This window comes from Notothenia rossii, assembly GCF_949606895.1.
Source record: "Notothenia rossii genome assembly, chromosome: 3".
Classification (NCBI taxonomy): Eukaryota; Metazoa; Chordata; class Actinopteri; order Perciformes; family Nototheniidae; genus Notothenia; species Notothenia rossii.
In genome coordinates, this window is record NC_136901.1 from 42,296,334 (window position 1) to 42,312,043 (window position 15,710).

The window sequence follows — 15,710 nt, forward strand, 5'->3', positions numbered from 1 at the left end:
TTTTTCTACGAATAGTATCGTAAACATAATACACATAAATGATCCTAAATGTATTTGTATTGCAGTAATTTGAATACTGGCACGATAAGATATACAAAATTAATATTTTATTATTAGTTTTAAGAAAAAATCCAAAATAATAATCACAGTTAGTAGCCCTACAGCCTACACGTATATGATTTATAGAAAAATAATAAAATAACAATGTGTGTGTGTGTCTATGTATGTGTAATGTATGTGCATGTGTGTGCATATGTATGTATGTGTATGTATGTACGTGTAAGTGTATGTGCGGATGTGTTAGTGTGTATGTATGTGTGTGTATTTGTGTGTGTCTGTGTATGCGTGTCATTCACAGCAAGGAGATAATTTGTGCAATGTCGCCCCCAGCTGGTTGCTAGGCGTCTTCTACTATTATTACTACTTCTAGTATTTTTTACTACTTTTCTTTATACACTTATATGATTTGTTTAAACGTTGTGATATCTTTACATGTAGCAAAAAGGCTTCATTATACAGTGTTAATAATCGGATTAAATGTAAAAAAAAAAAAAAAAAAGTAAACAAATACAACATCTGACATTTTTTAAACGATCTCTGGTGAAGAGAAACAAAGAGCGTGTTTACACTTTATTAATTAGTACATAGATTATATATTTATATGTCAGCTTCATACGTACATAAATAAGTACATAAACATACAAATATCATCATATAAACAAACTTGGCACCCAGACACTGTCGGAGGAACATTAAATATACCCTTCATGATTTTCAGTGATTTAACATTTTAATTTAATTAAAAATACTTTTACTACTGAAATCAGGCCACATTTACACAGATTTCTGAGCTGGGTTAGTGAAGTTAAAAGTGCATAATCACAGTTTAAGACGTTAAAGTAAGGGTTTTTAATCAGGACGAAACACATTTCAGTCACCAGAAACTTTTTAAATCTCATTATACATTTATGGATGCAGACATTTATTTCCGTTCCTTAATATTCCCCTGGAGAAATTAGTTGTTATGTGGCTGGTTGTTTTTTAATAATTGTTGTATAAAAAGGATAATCTAAGCAGCATTATTGGTGTTTGTGCTTCATATTGAAATGTAACCAAGGACAGAAGAAGTGGCTTTGCTTACATGCACAAAATACTCCAGACTTTGGACTTTTTTCTTGAATTATATTGAATTTCTTTATCTGAAATGTTCGACTTGCCTTTGAATCTTCCCGCAGAATTATTAGGACCAAATATTTCAACTTTTTCTATGAAATTAATACAAATGTGAAAAAAAACATGCAGAAAATACACTTTTACTGCAGGGTTTTCTAATTGTTTAGTGATACCAAGAGACTCCCTTGGTTGAATCCATTGACTCTAATATGTCGACAAAATGAAAAAAACGTTTGAACTCCATTTTATCCGATGCTCACGTTTCTGTTCTGGGAATATATGAAATAAGCCCATATTTTACGAGTGAATGCCTCATTTGCATATTCAAATATCAAATTTCAGAAAACTTGTAATACAAAAAATGATATCCTTAATGTAAGCAACCAACCAGGGAAGTTTCATGCTGATATCTAAAAGTAATTTTTTTACCCTATTCACCTTCACGTATCCAATGCTGAATATTGTCGTTTTTTGAATTTAGAAATATTATTGTGCATGTGAACGTAGCCACTTCTGACTCCTATTATTAGCATATGTTATCTCCAGGTTGGTTTGCTTGATTTCCCCGAGTCTCTTGAGTACGTCGACTTCTCGGAGAAAGTTCCGCTGTGGTTCCTCCGATGGCCTTTAGGGGGCGATACCGAGTCGCGAATTGGCGCCCTGATGCTCTGAAACCTCTTTAAAGGAGATGAAGAGGTGGACGGTTTGAGGGAATCTGAAGATCCAGAAGTGGCGGAAACTCTTAAAGATCCAGTTCTAGAGAAAGGCGATGGAGACGGTGTTTGTCTGAAGGAAGAGGAGGCGGTGTTTCGAGCAAATCCTGGAAACAGCGACGAAGAAGAAGAAGTGGCGGGTTTGTGCAAAGGAGTAACCGGAGCACTGATGCTACCACTTGCTTGAGAAAGCGCTCGAAGAGTTGAGCGACACATCTTTTCTTCTGGAGGAGCTTTGGGTTTAGCCAATGGTTTTCGGATGGACGGTTGCTTTCTTGGCAAGTTCTGGTTCTGGGAGTCTCTGGAAACTTTGTGGTCTTTCTGGTCTTTCTGGTCAACGCTCGTTCGGCGGGAGGAAGGCGCGGTCGATGGTTTCCGGAAAGAAGAGCTTTTTATGTTGGTCAAATTGGACGGTTTTCTTTGCAAGTCCTGGTTCTGAAGATCTCGAGAAACCTTCTGGTCTTTCTGTTCTTTTTGATCAACGCTCGTCCGACGGGAAGAAGGCGCGGTCGATGGTTTCCCGAAAGAAGAGCTTTTGAGATTGGTCAAACTGGACGGTTTCTCTTGACGTTTGGTCCTTGAGATCGGCACAACTCGTCTCATGCTGAAGTTCTCGGAGTTCGTGAGGGTTCGAACCGGATTAGATTTGTTGGAGTTTGTGGTTTGTTTGATCTCAACTGGTCGAGTTTTAGAGGTAGGGAGGTTCCTATTGGATGAATAATTCCCCGATTCTGCCTTTCCTGACTTTGCCTTTGACTCCACTTTTCTCTTCTCGTTGGCTTCGATAGCAGGCACTTTATTGGTGGCGCTATCTGTTGGGCGCCACCTAGGGGAAGAGGCCGGATGTGAGGCAGGCACCGGTTGGCTGCTGATGGGTTCAGGCACTGGCTTCTCATTGGCCGACTGAGCTACAGAAGGCGTTTGACTGGCTGGGTAAGAAGAAGGTTGTTTTTCGCTTCTAGATTGATCTGTTTGTGCGTTTTCAGCGTTGGTTGGTTCATCGGCCGCCTCACAAACACCCGTCACGCACCAAACCACCACCGTATCCTCTCGACCCTCCTCTTCCTCTCTTTGTAACGAAGAATTTTCCAATTTCTGGGAGTTCTTCTGGTCTGGGATCACATCGTCCTGGACACCACTCGTGTTGTTTTGGGTCCCCGTGTCGAACACTCTCAGTTCAGGCACCAATTTGCATTTTTCTAAAACAACAGACATGTTTGCCAAAGAGCGTTCAAACTTGTCGTCACTGCGATCACGAAAATCCAGTTCGTTCTTTGCAAGTTCCCCTTCAAAACCACCACGAAACTCTGAATGCGCCCCAAGGACTTGTCGATGTTTGCCGTTGTTGTGGTCGGATTGCTGGTTCGGATCGGAGGTAGATTCGACTTTGTTTACTCGAGTCTGGGTAGCATCAAAGCTGAGGTAATTGGCGGTTGTATAGTTGGCGTTTTGTGCACTTTTCGGAGGCGAGGAGGCGGTTTGCGGTTTCCCCGCTTGAGGCTGCTGGTCTTGGGGGAAGTTGGATGTCTTAAGGGAGAATCCTGGACTTCTAATTTCGGGGAAAACTGATGGAAAAGCTGCCTCTTTGCGCTCATTGGAGATCCCGAGTAACGTGCTAAGCTCACGGTCTGCAGTGAGAAAAGGCGAACTGGACGGAGAGTTTCTGGAGCGTCGTAAGCTTCCTGAACGCCCCAAAGCACTTTGGGAGTTGTTGAGGGGCGAGCGGGGGCGGGACCTCAGGGTCAGGAGGTCCAATAGCAGCCCGGCGTTGTCGTGGCGCGACATGGCGGAGGACATATCCGTCTCGCTGCTGCAGCGCAACCCGAACGCTCCACCGACCTGAAACAGAAACACAAGCATTATAAAGCAGTGTGTATCTGCAGTGTGTATCAGCAGTGTGTATCAGCAGTGTGTATCAGCAGCAGTGTGTATCAGCAGTGTGTATCAGCAGCAGTGTGTATCAGCAGTGTGTATCAGCAGTGTGTATCAGCAGCAGTGTGTATCAGCAGTGTGTATCAGCAGTGTGTATCAGCAGTGTGTATCAGCAGCAGTGTGTATCAGCAGTGTGTTTCAGCAGTGTGTATCAGCAGTGTGTATCAGCAGTGTGTATCAGCAGTGTGTATCAGCAGTGTGTATCAGCAGCAGTGTGTATCAGCAGCAGTGTGTATCAGCAGTGTGTATCAGCAGTGTGTATCAGCAGCAGTGTGTATCAGCAGCAGTGTGTATCAGCAGTGTGTATCAGCAGCAGTGTGTATCAGCAGTGTGTATCAGCAGTGTGTATCAGCAGCAGTGTGTATCAGCAGTGTGTATCAGCAGTGTGTATCAGCAGTGTGTATCAGCAGCAGTGTGTATCAGCAGTGTGTATCAGCAGCAGTGTGTATCAGCAGTGTGTATCAGCAGTGTGTATCAGCAGTGTTTATCAGCAGTGTGTATCAGCAGTGTGTATCGTACAAAGAAGTGGAGCTGTAATGATCAGGTGTTGGATAGAAAGATAGAAATAGAAATTGTGTTTGAAGTCTCTGAAATAGGAACATTTGAATTAGTAAACATAACAAAAACTACCAAAAAGGTCTTAAAATAAGAAAATAGGACCATTTCCAATGATTTATAGTATATTTAGTTGATAAAAAGTGCTCTCCCACCTCCTCCCCCCCGGCCCAGGAGTGTCTCTTCTGCTCCTCCAGATCCTGAAGACGCCGACGCCGCGACGCCTCCTTCGATTCCCGCTCTGCGTTCTCCTTTAAAGACAAAGAGGGAGATTCAGTAACAAAGATGGAGTTTTAGTTCACTTTATGAACCGCCATCTCTCTGTTTGACCTCCAGGTGGCAGCAGAGGGCAGAGACGTGTATTACATTCAGGATAAGGTTTATTATGTACTGATTTTATTTGAGATTTTTGTACCTATGGATGAGGTGGGAGAAGTACTCAGATCTTGAGTTAAAGTAGAAGTACTCAGATCTTGTACTTGAGTGAAAGTAGAAGTACTCAGATCTTGTACTTGAGTGAAAGTTGAAGTACTCAGATCTTGTACTTGAGTAAAAGTAGAAGTACACAGATCTTGTACTTGAGTGAAAGTAGAAGTACTCAGATCTTGTACTTGAGTAAAAGTAGAAGTACTCAGATCTTTTACTTGAGTAAAAGTAGAAGTACTCAGATATTGTACTTGAGTAAAAGTAGAAGTACTCAGATCTTGTACTTGAGTGAAAGTAGAAGTACTCAGATCTTGTACTTGAGTGAAAGTTGAAGTACTCAGATCTTGTACTTGAGTAAAAGTAGAAGTACTCAGATCTTGAGTGAAAGTAGAAGTACTCAGATCTTGTACTTGAGTAAAAGTAGAAGTACTCAGATCTTGTACTTGAGTAAAAGTAGAAGTACTCAGATCTTGTACTTGAGTAAAAGTAGAAGTACTCAGATCTTGTACTTGAGTAAAAGTAGAAGTACTCAGATCTTGTACTTAAGTAAAAGTAGAAGTACTCAGATCTTGTACTTGAGTAAAAGTAGAAGTACTCAGATCTTGTACTTGAGTAAAAGTAGAAGTACTCAGATATTGAGTAAAAGTAGAAGTGCTCAGATCTTTTACTTGAGTAAAAGTAGAAGTACTCAGATCTTGTACTTGAGTAAAAGTAGAAGTACCAGAGTGTAGGAATACTCTGTTACAGTCAAAGTCCTGCATTCAAAATGTTCCTCAAGTAAAAGTAGAAAAGTATTCTCATCAAAATATAGTGAAAGTAGAGACAGTCAAAGTAGTCATTGTGCAGATTGGTCCATTTCAGAATAATATATATAATATGTTTTATAATGATTGATCATGAAAGTGTTCTCAAAGCTGCTAAAGGTGCAGCTAGTTTGAATGACTTTGTATACTGCAGGGTAGCTGGTGAATTTACTCCAGGTGGAACTAAAGTCTGATTCAACACTTGATTAGATTTCACATCATTCATCCAGATCTGTAAAGTCACTAAAGGTATTAAATACATGTAGGGGAGTAGAAGTACACAGTAACACAACATGGAAATACTCACGTAAAGTACAAGTACCTCAAAATTGTACAGTACGTACCTTGGCAGCCTGAGTGAAGCGACAGCAGAAGGAGTTGAAGATGTTGAAGCAGTCGTCCAATCGGAACGTTTCTCTGTCTTCACAGAAGAAATCCAGCAAATCAGAGCCTTCCTGTTTCAGCTGCTGACGAGTGATCTGAAGAGAGGAGAGAGAGGAGGAGGAGGACTACACACACACACACACACACACACACACACACACACACACACACACACACACACACACACACACACACACACACACACACACACACACACACACACACACACACACACACACACACACACACACACACACACACACACACACACATTTATTTATGTATCGATCATACTGTATATGGTTGAAGTTGTATTAACTGACTAAAATAACTGACTAAGTAGATCTGTGTGTGTGTGTGTGTGTGTGTGTGTGTGTGTGTGTGTGTGTGTGTGTGTGTGTGTGTGTGTGTTACCTGCAGGAAGCTGTCTAGCTGCTTCAGAAGGTGTGTGTCTCTCTCGATGTTTTCCTCCACTGATCGAGTTCGAGACGTCTGAAACTGCAGCTCGGCGTCCAGCGTCTCCAACGAGATCCTGCAGGGAATATCAGTTAGTAAATAATAACAAAAACACAAATAATAACAAAGAATTCAGACAAAATATGACAAATAATTAGTATGAAAAAATAGCAAATAATAGCAAATATTGCCGTTAAAAGAACAAATAACTATGAAAATAAGAAATGTTTTTTACACAAATCAAAAAAAAAAAAATAGTGGGTATAAAAATAATAAATAATGATTTTAAAAATAACTTTGTATTTTATATTTTTAAAAAAAGTTATTAGTAAAAAAATCGAAGTTATTGGGTATTCAAATAAAAAAATTGTATAAAAAAACCCAATATTTAGTATATGAATGAACACTTGGTATAGAATAACAAATACACTAGTATGAACATAGGACATTATTCGTATTAAATAATAAAACAATTGTATACAAATTTTTATTAAAGGTAATATTGAGAGATGGAGAAAGAAGCTGCCGGGGCTGATGGGTAATGTAGTCTTTAAGGAGAATGAAGCTGTGAGTAATAACCTGGCAGCAGGCTGGACGTGATGCAACTTCTGAGGAAACTCCAACAGCTTCGAGTCTTTCTTCTGAGCTTCCTGAGGGAGAAGGACATATTTAATAAATCACACACACACACACACACACACACACACACACACACACACACACACACACACACACACACACACACACACACACACACACACACACACACACACACACACACACACACACACACACACACACACACACACACACACACACACACACACACACACACACACACACACACACACACACACGATAATTTGTGCAATGTCGCCCCCTCCTGGCTGCGCTCCAACACATTGTAAATCTCTCATGCGGCTTTCACACCAGAGCTTTTCCCGTTCTAGCTCCGAGCTAGAGCTTTTCTGGAATTAAATATTGTTATAGAACTTGACTTTACCCAGCGGGGTCAGGGGCAGTTTCTGTTTCATAAAGTGACTTCGGAGCGTCACAAGGTAACGATTACTAAACATCTATTTACCCACAACACCTAGCGATGAGGGCGAGGACGCATCACGCCATCACACACACGCCACACATACACACCACACACACACACACTAACCATCACACACACACTAACCATCACACACACACGCCACACATACACGCCACACACACCATCACACACGTTAGGGAATAATTCTCCTGGACTCAGATATCCACCTGTTTGCCCTTTGACGCGTGTGACCCACCCTGACGTCTGTTGTCTCCCTTGAGGAAGGGGCTGCTTCAGCCACATGTTGTTGTTCCCACTCTGTGACCGGGCGACTCCAGGTCGCAGATGGTTTATTGTTGCGGGAACACTGGGACACTTCCTTCTCGGTGTTTGTGGACTCCAAGGTGTGAAATCTTCGAGGCCATAAGTGTCAGACGCGAGTAACTCAGTGTTCCAGCTGTTTAGGCTATCTTCTCAAAATACGTTGATTACTCTGTGAAACCAGTGAAAAGGTCTAACGAGAGAGAGGCGCGGCAGAATTGACGTGGAAACTGTCCCGTGAAGTCAGAACCTCTGGCTCTGTGACTCCTAAATAAACCATCAGTGTTTTAACATCAAAGCTCCTGCCCCCCCCCCCCCCCCCCCCACACACACACACACACACACACACACACACACACACACACACACACACACACACACACACACACACACACACACACACACACACACACACACACACACACACACACACACACACACACACACACACACACACACACACACACACACACACACACACACACACACACACACACACACACACACACACACACACACACCAGAGCCACGAAGTGCAGCAGGTTCATGCCCGGTTTGTTGGCCTTGGTGTCGGCCAGAGAGAGGAGAGACGACAGCTTGAAGCCCACAGCGTTCCCGGCATAGCCTCCCTGAAATACAACGCTTCATATTTAACAGAGAAACACCTGTTCTGAGAGATACAGCCCTCAACCACAGGACCAACAAGACACATAACAACGTTAACAAAGACAGAATCAATTATGACAACAACAACCGATACAAATCAACCACAAATAGACAACAAACAAGTAAACAGAGACACACAGACAGACACACACACACAGACAGACACACACAGACACACAACATGATTAGGAAACAACTCAACAGATCCACCTAGAAACCCAAAGATGACCCCCACGTCACAAAACAAGCAGAAAACAAGACAGAAAGAACCAGAAATAGACATAAGACAAACAACAACAACAACAAAACAACAAACACCACATGCCTCTCTCTGTGTGATTATTAATGAAAGCAGGATTTCACTCACAGCGTTCAGGATGTTCCCGGCCTGAAGCACCAGGTGCAGAACAGCATGAAGCTCCTCACAGCACATCAACTCTGCACACACACACACACACACACACACACACACACACACACACACACACACACACACACACACACACACACACACACACACACACACACACACACACACACACACACACACACACACACACACACACACACACACACACACACACACACACACACACACACAGGTCAAACATGTTTACTTTCAGTGTGTGTGCAGAAAAGGGGAAAAGTAGAAAACATCTTCTCACACACTCCTGAATCCCTGAGAGTGTGTGAGTGTCAGTGTTAGCAGGTTCACACACACACTGCTAAAAATACTCAAGGTGTTAGTGAGAGTGTGTGTGTGTGTGTGTGTGTGTGTGTGTGTGTGTGTGTGTGTGTGTGTGTGTGTGTGTGTGTGTGTGTGTGTGTGTGTGTGTGTGTGTGTGTGTGTGTGTGTGAGGTTGTTTAATTAAGCACTTAGCAGCAGTGATGGCCTTCATCATTTGAAAATATGGAGATTAAATTACCAAAACATTTCTCTGAATTAGGAATTTTAAAAAACAACATTTTGTTATTCTATATTTTTCTGACCCTTTTATGCCATGTCTTTTTTAAACAATAATTATCAGTAATCTGCACAATTATAATATTCATTTATTTTTATCCTTAATTGACCGTTTTGGGGGAATTTTAATCCGTAACCCTTGGAGTCTATTTAGCTGTTACGCCTCAAAAGGATCCAGTGGTGTTTCAATCGAACAGAGTATCAATAATGTCTCGATGAAATGTCACATATGTAAGATATCACGCTTGAATACCCAGAAGACACATATTATGTTGCAGATGTATCTTGTGATTGCAGGCGAACAACAGTTTTGAATACAAGATGGAGGCGTATATCAATATTTCTCTATGAAGTGTCAGATATATACAGACATGGCCAAAGTGCACACATCCTTCACTCAAGTAGAAGTACAGATACTCGTGTTTAAAAATACTCTGGTGAAAGTAGAAGTACTGACTAAACTTCTTTACTCAAGTCAAAGTAAAGAGGCTTTGAAATGTACTTCAGTAAAAAGTACCCATAACTAGCAGCTGTTTTAAAGAGTACCTGACCTCCCTTTATATTAATAGAACAATAATGTCATTGTTAGCTAATGAATGTTTCCATGCTGAACAACGGCAACATGACAACGTTTTCATTGGTCCCTCTTCTTTAGAGAAGACCAGGAAATGATGGATACACGGATCGTGTTCAAATCAATAGGCACACAATGACTCTGAATAATAATGATCACGCCTCCAAACACACATTCAGACTAAAGGAACCAGCCTGTTTGGAAAATGAGAGAAGTAGAAAGTACAGGTATTTGAGTTCAACATGTGAGAAGTAGAAAGTACAGGTATTTGAGTTCAACATGTGAGAAGTAGAAAGTACAGGTATTTGAGTTCAACATGTAAGAAGTAGAAAGTACAGGTATTTGTGTTCAAAATGTGAGAAGTAGAAAGTACAGGTATTTGTGTTCAACATGTAAGAAGTAGAAAGTACAGGTATTTGTGTTCAACATGTGAGAAGTAGAAAGTACAGGTATTTGTGTTCAACATGTAAGAAGTAGAAAGTACAGGTATTTGTGTTCAACATGTAAGAAGTAGAAAGTACAGGTATTTGGGTTCAACATGTAAGAAGTAGAAAGTACAGGTATTTGTGTTCAACATGTAAGAAGTAGAAAGTACAGGTATTTGTGTTCAAAATGTAAGAAGTAGAAAGTACAGGTATTTGTGTTCAACATGTAAGAAGTAGAAAGTACAGGTATTTGTGTTCAACAAGAAGTAGAAAGTACAGGTATTTGTGTTCAACATGTAAGAAGTAGAAAGTTCAGGTATTTGTGTTCAACATGTAAGAAGTAGAAAGTACAGGTATTTGGGTTCAACATGTAAGAAGTAGAAAGTACAGGTATTTGTGTTCAACATGTAAGAAGTAGAAAGTACAGGTATTAGTGTTCAACATGAAAGAAGTAGAAAGTACAGGTATTTGAGTTCAACATGTGAGAAGTAGAAAGTACAGGTATTTGTGTTCAACATGTAAGAAGTAGAAAGTACAGGTATTTGTGTTCAAAGTGTAAGAAGTAGAAAGTACAGGTATTTGTGTTCAACATGTAAGAAGTAGAAAGTACAGGTATTTGTGTTCAACATGTAAGAAGTAGAAAGTACAAGTATTTGTGTTCAACATGTAAGAAGTAGAAAGTACAGGTATTTGTGTTCAACATGTAAGAAGTAGAAAGTACAGGTATTTGTGTTCAAAATGTAAGAAGTCAAAGTAAAAAGTCGTCAGAAAAATAAGTAGTGGAGTAAAGTACTGATACCAGAACAATGTACTTAAGTTCAGTAAGAAAGTATTTGTACTCCACTACTTCCCATCTTAATGAGAAGCTAAATATGTTCTGATGTATCTTGTGTTTGTACCTCTGGTTGCAGAGCGCAGTGTCTTCAAGTCTCTCGTCATGGCTTCACAGGCGGCAGGAAACTCTTCTTTCAGCAGAAGAGCCTCGATACGCAGCGAGTAACTACACAGAGGAGATAAATAAATAATGGGTATAAAAATGGTAGAAGCCCACAACGCCATATTCTTTCATTTTTCCCCGTATCGTCTGTATCCTGGTTGATATTAATTTGATTGTACTCTGTATCTGATCCAGTCTGAGCGTTTTATGTATGTGTACTGTTCGTTATATTAAACTCAAGAGGAAGACACGAGGGTAAATAAAAGCACTTTTTCCGCTGACTATTCCTGTTGTTCCATTTGTCTCTAATGATCCTGCAAATTAAAAACCGTGCTTCAGTGTCTCAGCCATCTGCTGCCAACACGAGCTCCATTTGTTCCGGAAGAGTCTCTATTCTTTATTTGGATCTATAGTGGCTTTGAGAAAAGGGACGGCTCTTCGTTTCACAGAAAATATATATTATTATTACATGGCTTAGTTGAATACTCGATTCTGATTGGTCGATTGGGACATTTCAGAGGCCAATATGACAGAAGTACATTACTATGTTGTAACATAGCACCTTGGTTGAGCTCTAATAAGTAAACAAAAACAAATGTTAACATCTCCTCACAGACATAGCTAAATAAAAAAATAAAAATAATGTGAAAAGCACAATTTTCTTTATTGTAAAAAGTTTTAAAATAATAAATATGCCAAAAAATAAATTATAATGTTTAAAAAAAACCTTTTAATTAAATAGAAATTATGTTAAAAATCACGTTTAAATTGTGTGAAAGTTTCCCCCTAAACACCCAATATAAATAAATACAATAAAATTATTTAAAAGCACAACGATAAATACAAAATAAAATAAATACAACCCTCAAAAACATATTTATAAAAAATAAAAACATATTTAAGATAAACACAAGATTACATTTTAAAAATTCTGTCCACTTAAAGCTGAAATAAAACTTAAGTACATTTCTAAAAAAAATTGTTAAATAAATATTTTTGTATAAACCCCGCCCCCTCACCTGGGCAGCTGTATCAGCAGGTGCACGAAGGAATCGGCCAATGAGAGCTTATATACGTCTCCATGGTAACCCCGGAGCTTCTCCTCTTCCTCTTTCTCCGGCAGCAGCTTCATCAGCTCCCTCAGAGGCCCCGCCCCCAAACGCTCACTGTTGCCATGGTGAATGTCCTCCACTATCGCCTGATTGGTCCTTCACACGAAGAATAATGATATGGTTACAACAAGTCTATGAGACGGTGAATAAACTGTTATTTTGGTGAATTAAATACAAATAAAAATGTCTTAAATGTGTGATTTTTTCAGTTTTTTCACGGTCAACTGAAAATATTTGTTTGGATCCGTGTTATTATTTATATACAAGAATACGAAAAAAATCACACTTTCATAAAAAAAATGGAAATAGAAATATTTTTTTCTTATGTCAGTCTTGTTTTGTCTTGTGTTATATCACACAAAAATAACATATTTTATTTCCATTTATTTTAAAAATATTTATTTGTAATAAATATTTTTTTATAGGTATTCCGGAAATGTATTTGAAAATATTTGAAATATATATATGGGGCAGGAGCTCCAACAAGTGTTTAGGACAGAGAGTGAATACACACACTACACAGAGATGCTGTATGAGAAACCAATGAGAGTTTGGAACATTGAACAATGTAAATATATTCTAGTAGACCTCAACAATGGATTTATAACCAGTAGAAATGGCCATGACATGGGACCTTTAAGTATTTGTTTATATTTGGAAAAGCAAATTTTTTCCATAAATTGATTTAAAAAATTTGGAAAAAAAAACGTTTCCTTTTATATTTTGAAATATATAGAAACCTGATTTGGGATGTGGGATGATGTACAGAGTCATGGGTTATGTGTTACGTAGTGTCTGTCTCTCGTCCCTCATGCCTGTATGTGTGTGTGTTGGTAAAGCAGTGAGGACATGTTGATACGACACAAACTCAGAGGACACTTTGTGACGCCTCCATGTTACTCAACCAAACACTTTACAAATGGAAAATAATGTCTGCAGTGGTTTGGAGACATTATTGTTAAAATGTGCACATTTTACAACATATTTTTTTAAAGTGTATATTATAATATACGAAGTAGTGAATTAGTTAATATATATTAATGCTGGAATTAAATATTGTTATAGAACTTGACTTTACCCAGCGGGGTCAGGGGCAGTTTCTGTTTCATAAAGTGACTTCAGAGCGTCACAAGGTAACGATTACTAAACATCTATTTACCCACAACACCTAGCGATGAGGGCGAGGACGCATCACGTCATCACACACACGCCACACATACACACCACACACACACACGCCACACACACACACTAACCATCACACACACACTAACCATCACACACACACGCCACACATACATGCCACACACACCATCACACACGTTAGGGAATAATTCTCCTGGACTCAGATATCCACCTGTTTGCCCTTTGAGGCGTGTGACCCACCCTTACGTCTGTTGTCTCCCTTGAGGAAGGGGCTGCTTCAGCCACATGTTGTTGTTCCCACTCTGTGACCGGGCGACTCCAGGTCACAGATGGTTTATTGTTGCGGGAACACTGGGACACTTCCTTCTCGGTGTTTGTGGACTCCAAGGTGTGAAATCTTCGAGGCCATAAGTGTCAGACGCGAGTAACTCAGTGTTCCAGCTGTTTAGGCTATCTTCTCAAAATACGTTGATTACTCTGTGAAACCAGTGAAAAGGTCTAACGAGAGAGAGGCGCGGCAGAATTGACGTGGAAACTGTCCCGTGAAGTCAGAACCTCTGGCTCTGTGACTCCTAAATAAACCATCAGTGTTTTAACATCAAAGCTCCTGCTCTCTGCCCTCTGCTCTCTGCTCTCTGCTCTCTGCCCTCTGCCCTCTGCCCTCTGCCCTCTGCTCTCTGCCCTCTGCTCTCTGCTCTCTGCCCTCTGCCCTCTGCCCTCTGCCCTCTGCCCTCTGCTCTCTGCTCTCTGCCCTCTGCCCTCTGCCCTCTGCTCTCTGCTCTCTGCTCTCTGCCCTCTGCTCTTTGCCCTCTGCTCTCTGCCCTCTGCCCTCTGCCCTCTGCTCTCTGCTTTCTGCCCTCTGCCCTCTGCCCTCTGCTCTCTGCCCTCTGCCCTCTGCCCTCTGCTCTCTGCCCTCTGCTCTCTGCTCTCTGCCCTCTGCCCTCTGCCCTCTGCCCTCTGCCCTCTGCCCTCTTGTCTCCGTAGACTGATCTGAAGCAGCAGCCTGGGCCTGCTGGCCATCAGAGCAGAGGAGTCAGGTCAGGTCATCATGTCATTGACATCGTGCTGCTTTGAGAACGTCAGAGCTGAGTTTTGAGTATATTTTCTAATTATGGGTCATTTGAAAAAGTGTTTTGTATGACAATAGAGAGACAGGCCACCTGCTGTGTGCTCTCTCTCTCTCTCTCTCTCTGTTTACCTGTGTGTCTCTCTCTCCCCCTCCCCCTCTCTCTCTCCCTCTCTCTCTCTCTCTGTTTACCTGTGTGTGTCTCTCTCTCTCCCTCTCCCTCTCTCTCTCTCTCTGTTTACCTATGTCTGTGTGTGTGTGTCTCTCTCTCTCTCTCTCTCTCTCTCTCTCTCTCTCTCTCTCCTCTTCTCTTCTCTTCTCTTCTCTTCTCTCCTCTCCTCTCCTCTCTCCCCCTCTCTCTCTCTCCTCTCTCTCTCTTTCTCCTCTCTCTCTCTCCTCTCTCTCCCTCTCTCTCTCCCTCTCTCTCTCTCCCTCTCTCTCTCTCTCTCTCTCTCTCCTCTCCTCTCCGTGTCAATTCTATATGCCAACTTTTCTTGATGCTGCCGCTGCGTAGCATGTTGTAACAACGTGGAATTAGCAGAATAGGCTATTGTATTGTTTACCTGTTGCTCTCCATGTCATTTAGCTGATAGCAGGAGACCGGGAGATAATCTAAACCTCACGCGTGGCGTTTCTCTGTCACGGGGGGCGATACAGCGTGTATGTAATTACATTATAAATACTGACTTGAGCCCCACCGCCGTATGGGTTAGCCCTATACCAGAGATTACCCAACACAGTGTATTTGTCGGGTAAGCGGTTTGTGTTTGCAGGTGCAGCGGTTTGAAATGGAAAACCAATTCTGTGTGGATCAAAAATACATATGTAAAACTTTTTTCTGTATTTGGATTTTATTTACATGAATATGAAACGGAACACATCTGTGTGTGTGTGTGTGTGTGTGTGTGTGTGTGTGTGTGTGTGTGTGTGTGTGTGTGTGTGTGTGTGTGTGTGTGCATTGAAAAGTGTGACTCCTGTGTGCATGTGTGTATTATGAGACTGTTCTGAGCCCATA

At 41.0% G+C, this 15,710-nt stretch overlaps 1 protein-coding gene across 1 annotated transcript in view; it reads right to left on the bottom strand.

The window, feature by feature from the left end:
• Nucleotides 1-87: 87 nt before the first annotated feature.
• The window catches only part of LOC307031663 (uncharacterized protein), a 39,041-nt gene continuing 23,418 nt past the window's right edge, over nt 88-15,710 (bottom strand). Inside the window, 9 exon segments of the mRNA XM_079668949.1 lie at nt 88-3,725; nt 4,529-4,624; nt 5,947-6,111; nt 6,401-6,518; nt 7,022-7,092; nt 8,327-8,434; nt 8,839-8,909; nt 11,334-11,434; nt 12,391-12,579. Coding sequence (XP_079525075.1) covers nt 1,710-3,725; nt 4,529-4,624; nt 5,947-6,111; nt 6,401-6,518; nt 7,022-7,092; nt 8,327-8,434; nt 8,839-8,909; nt 11,334-11,434; nt 12,391-12,579 — 2,935 coding nt within the window. The 3' untranslated portion in view covers nt 88-1,709.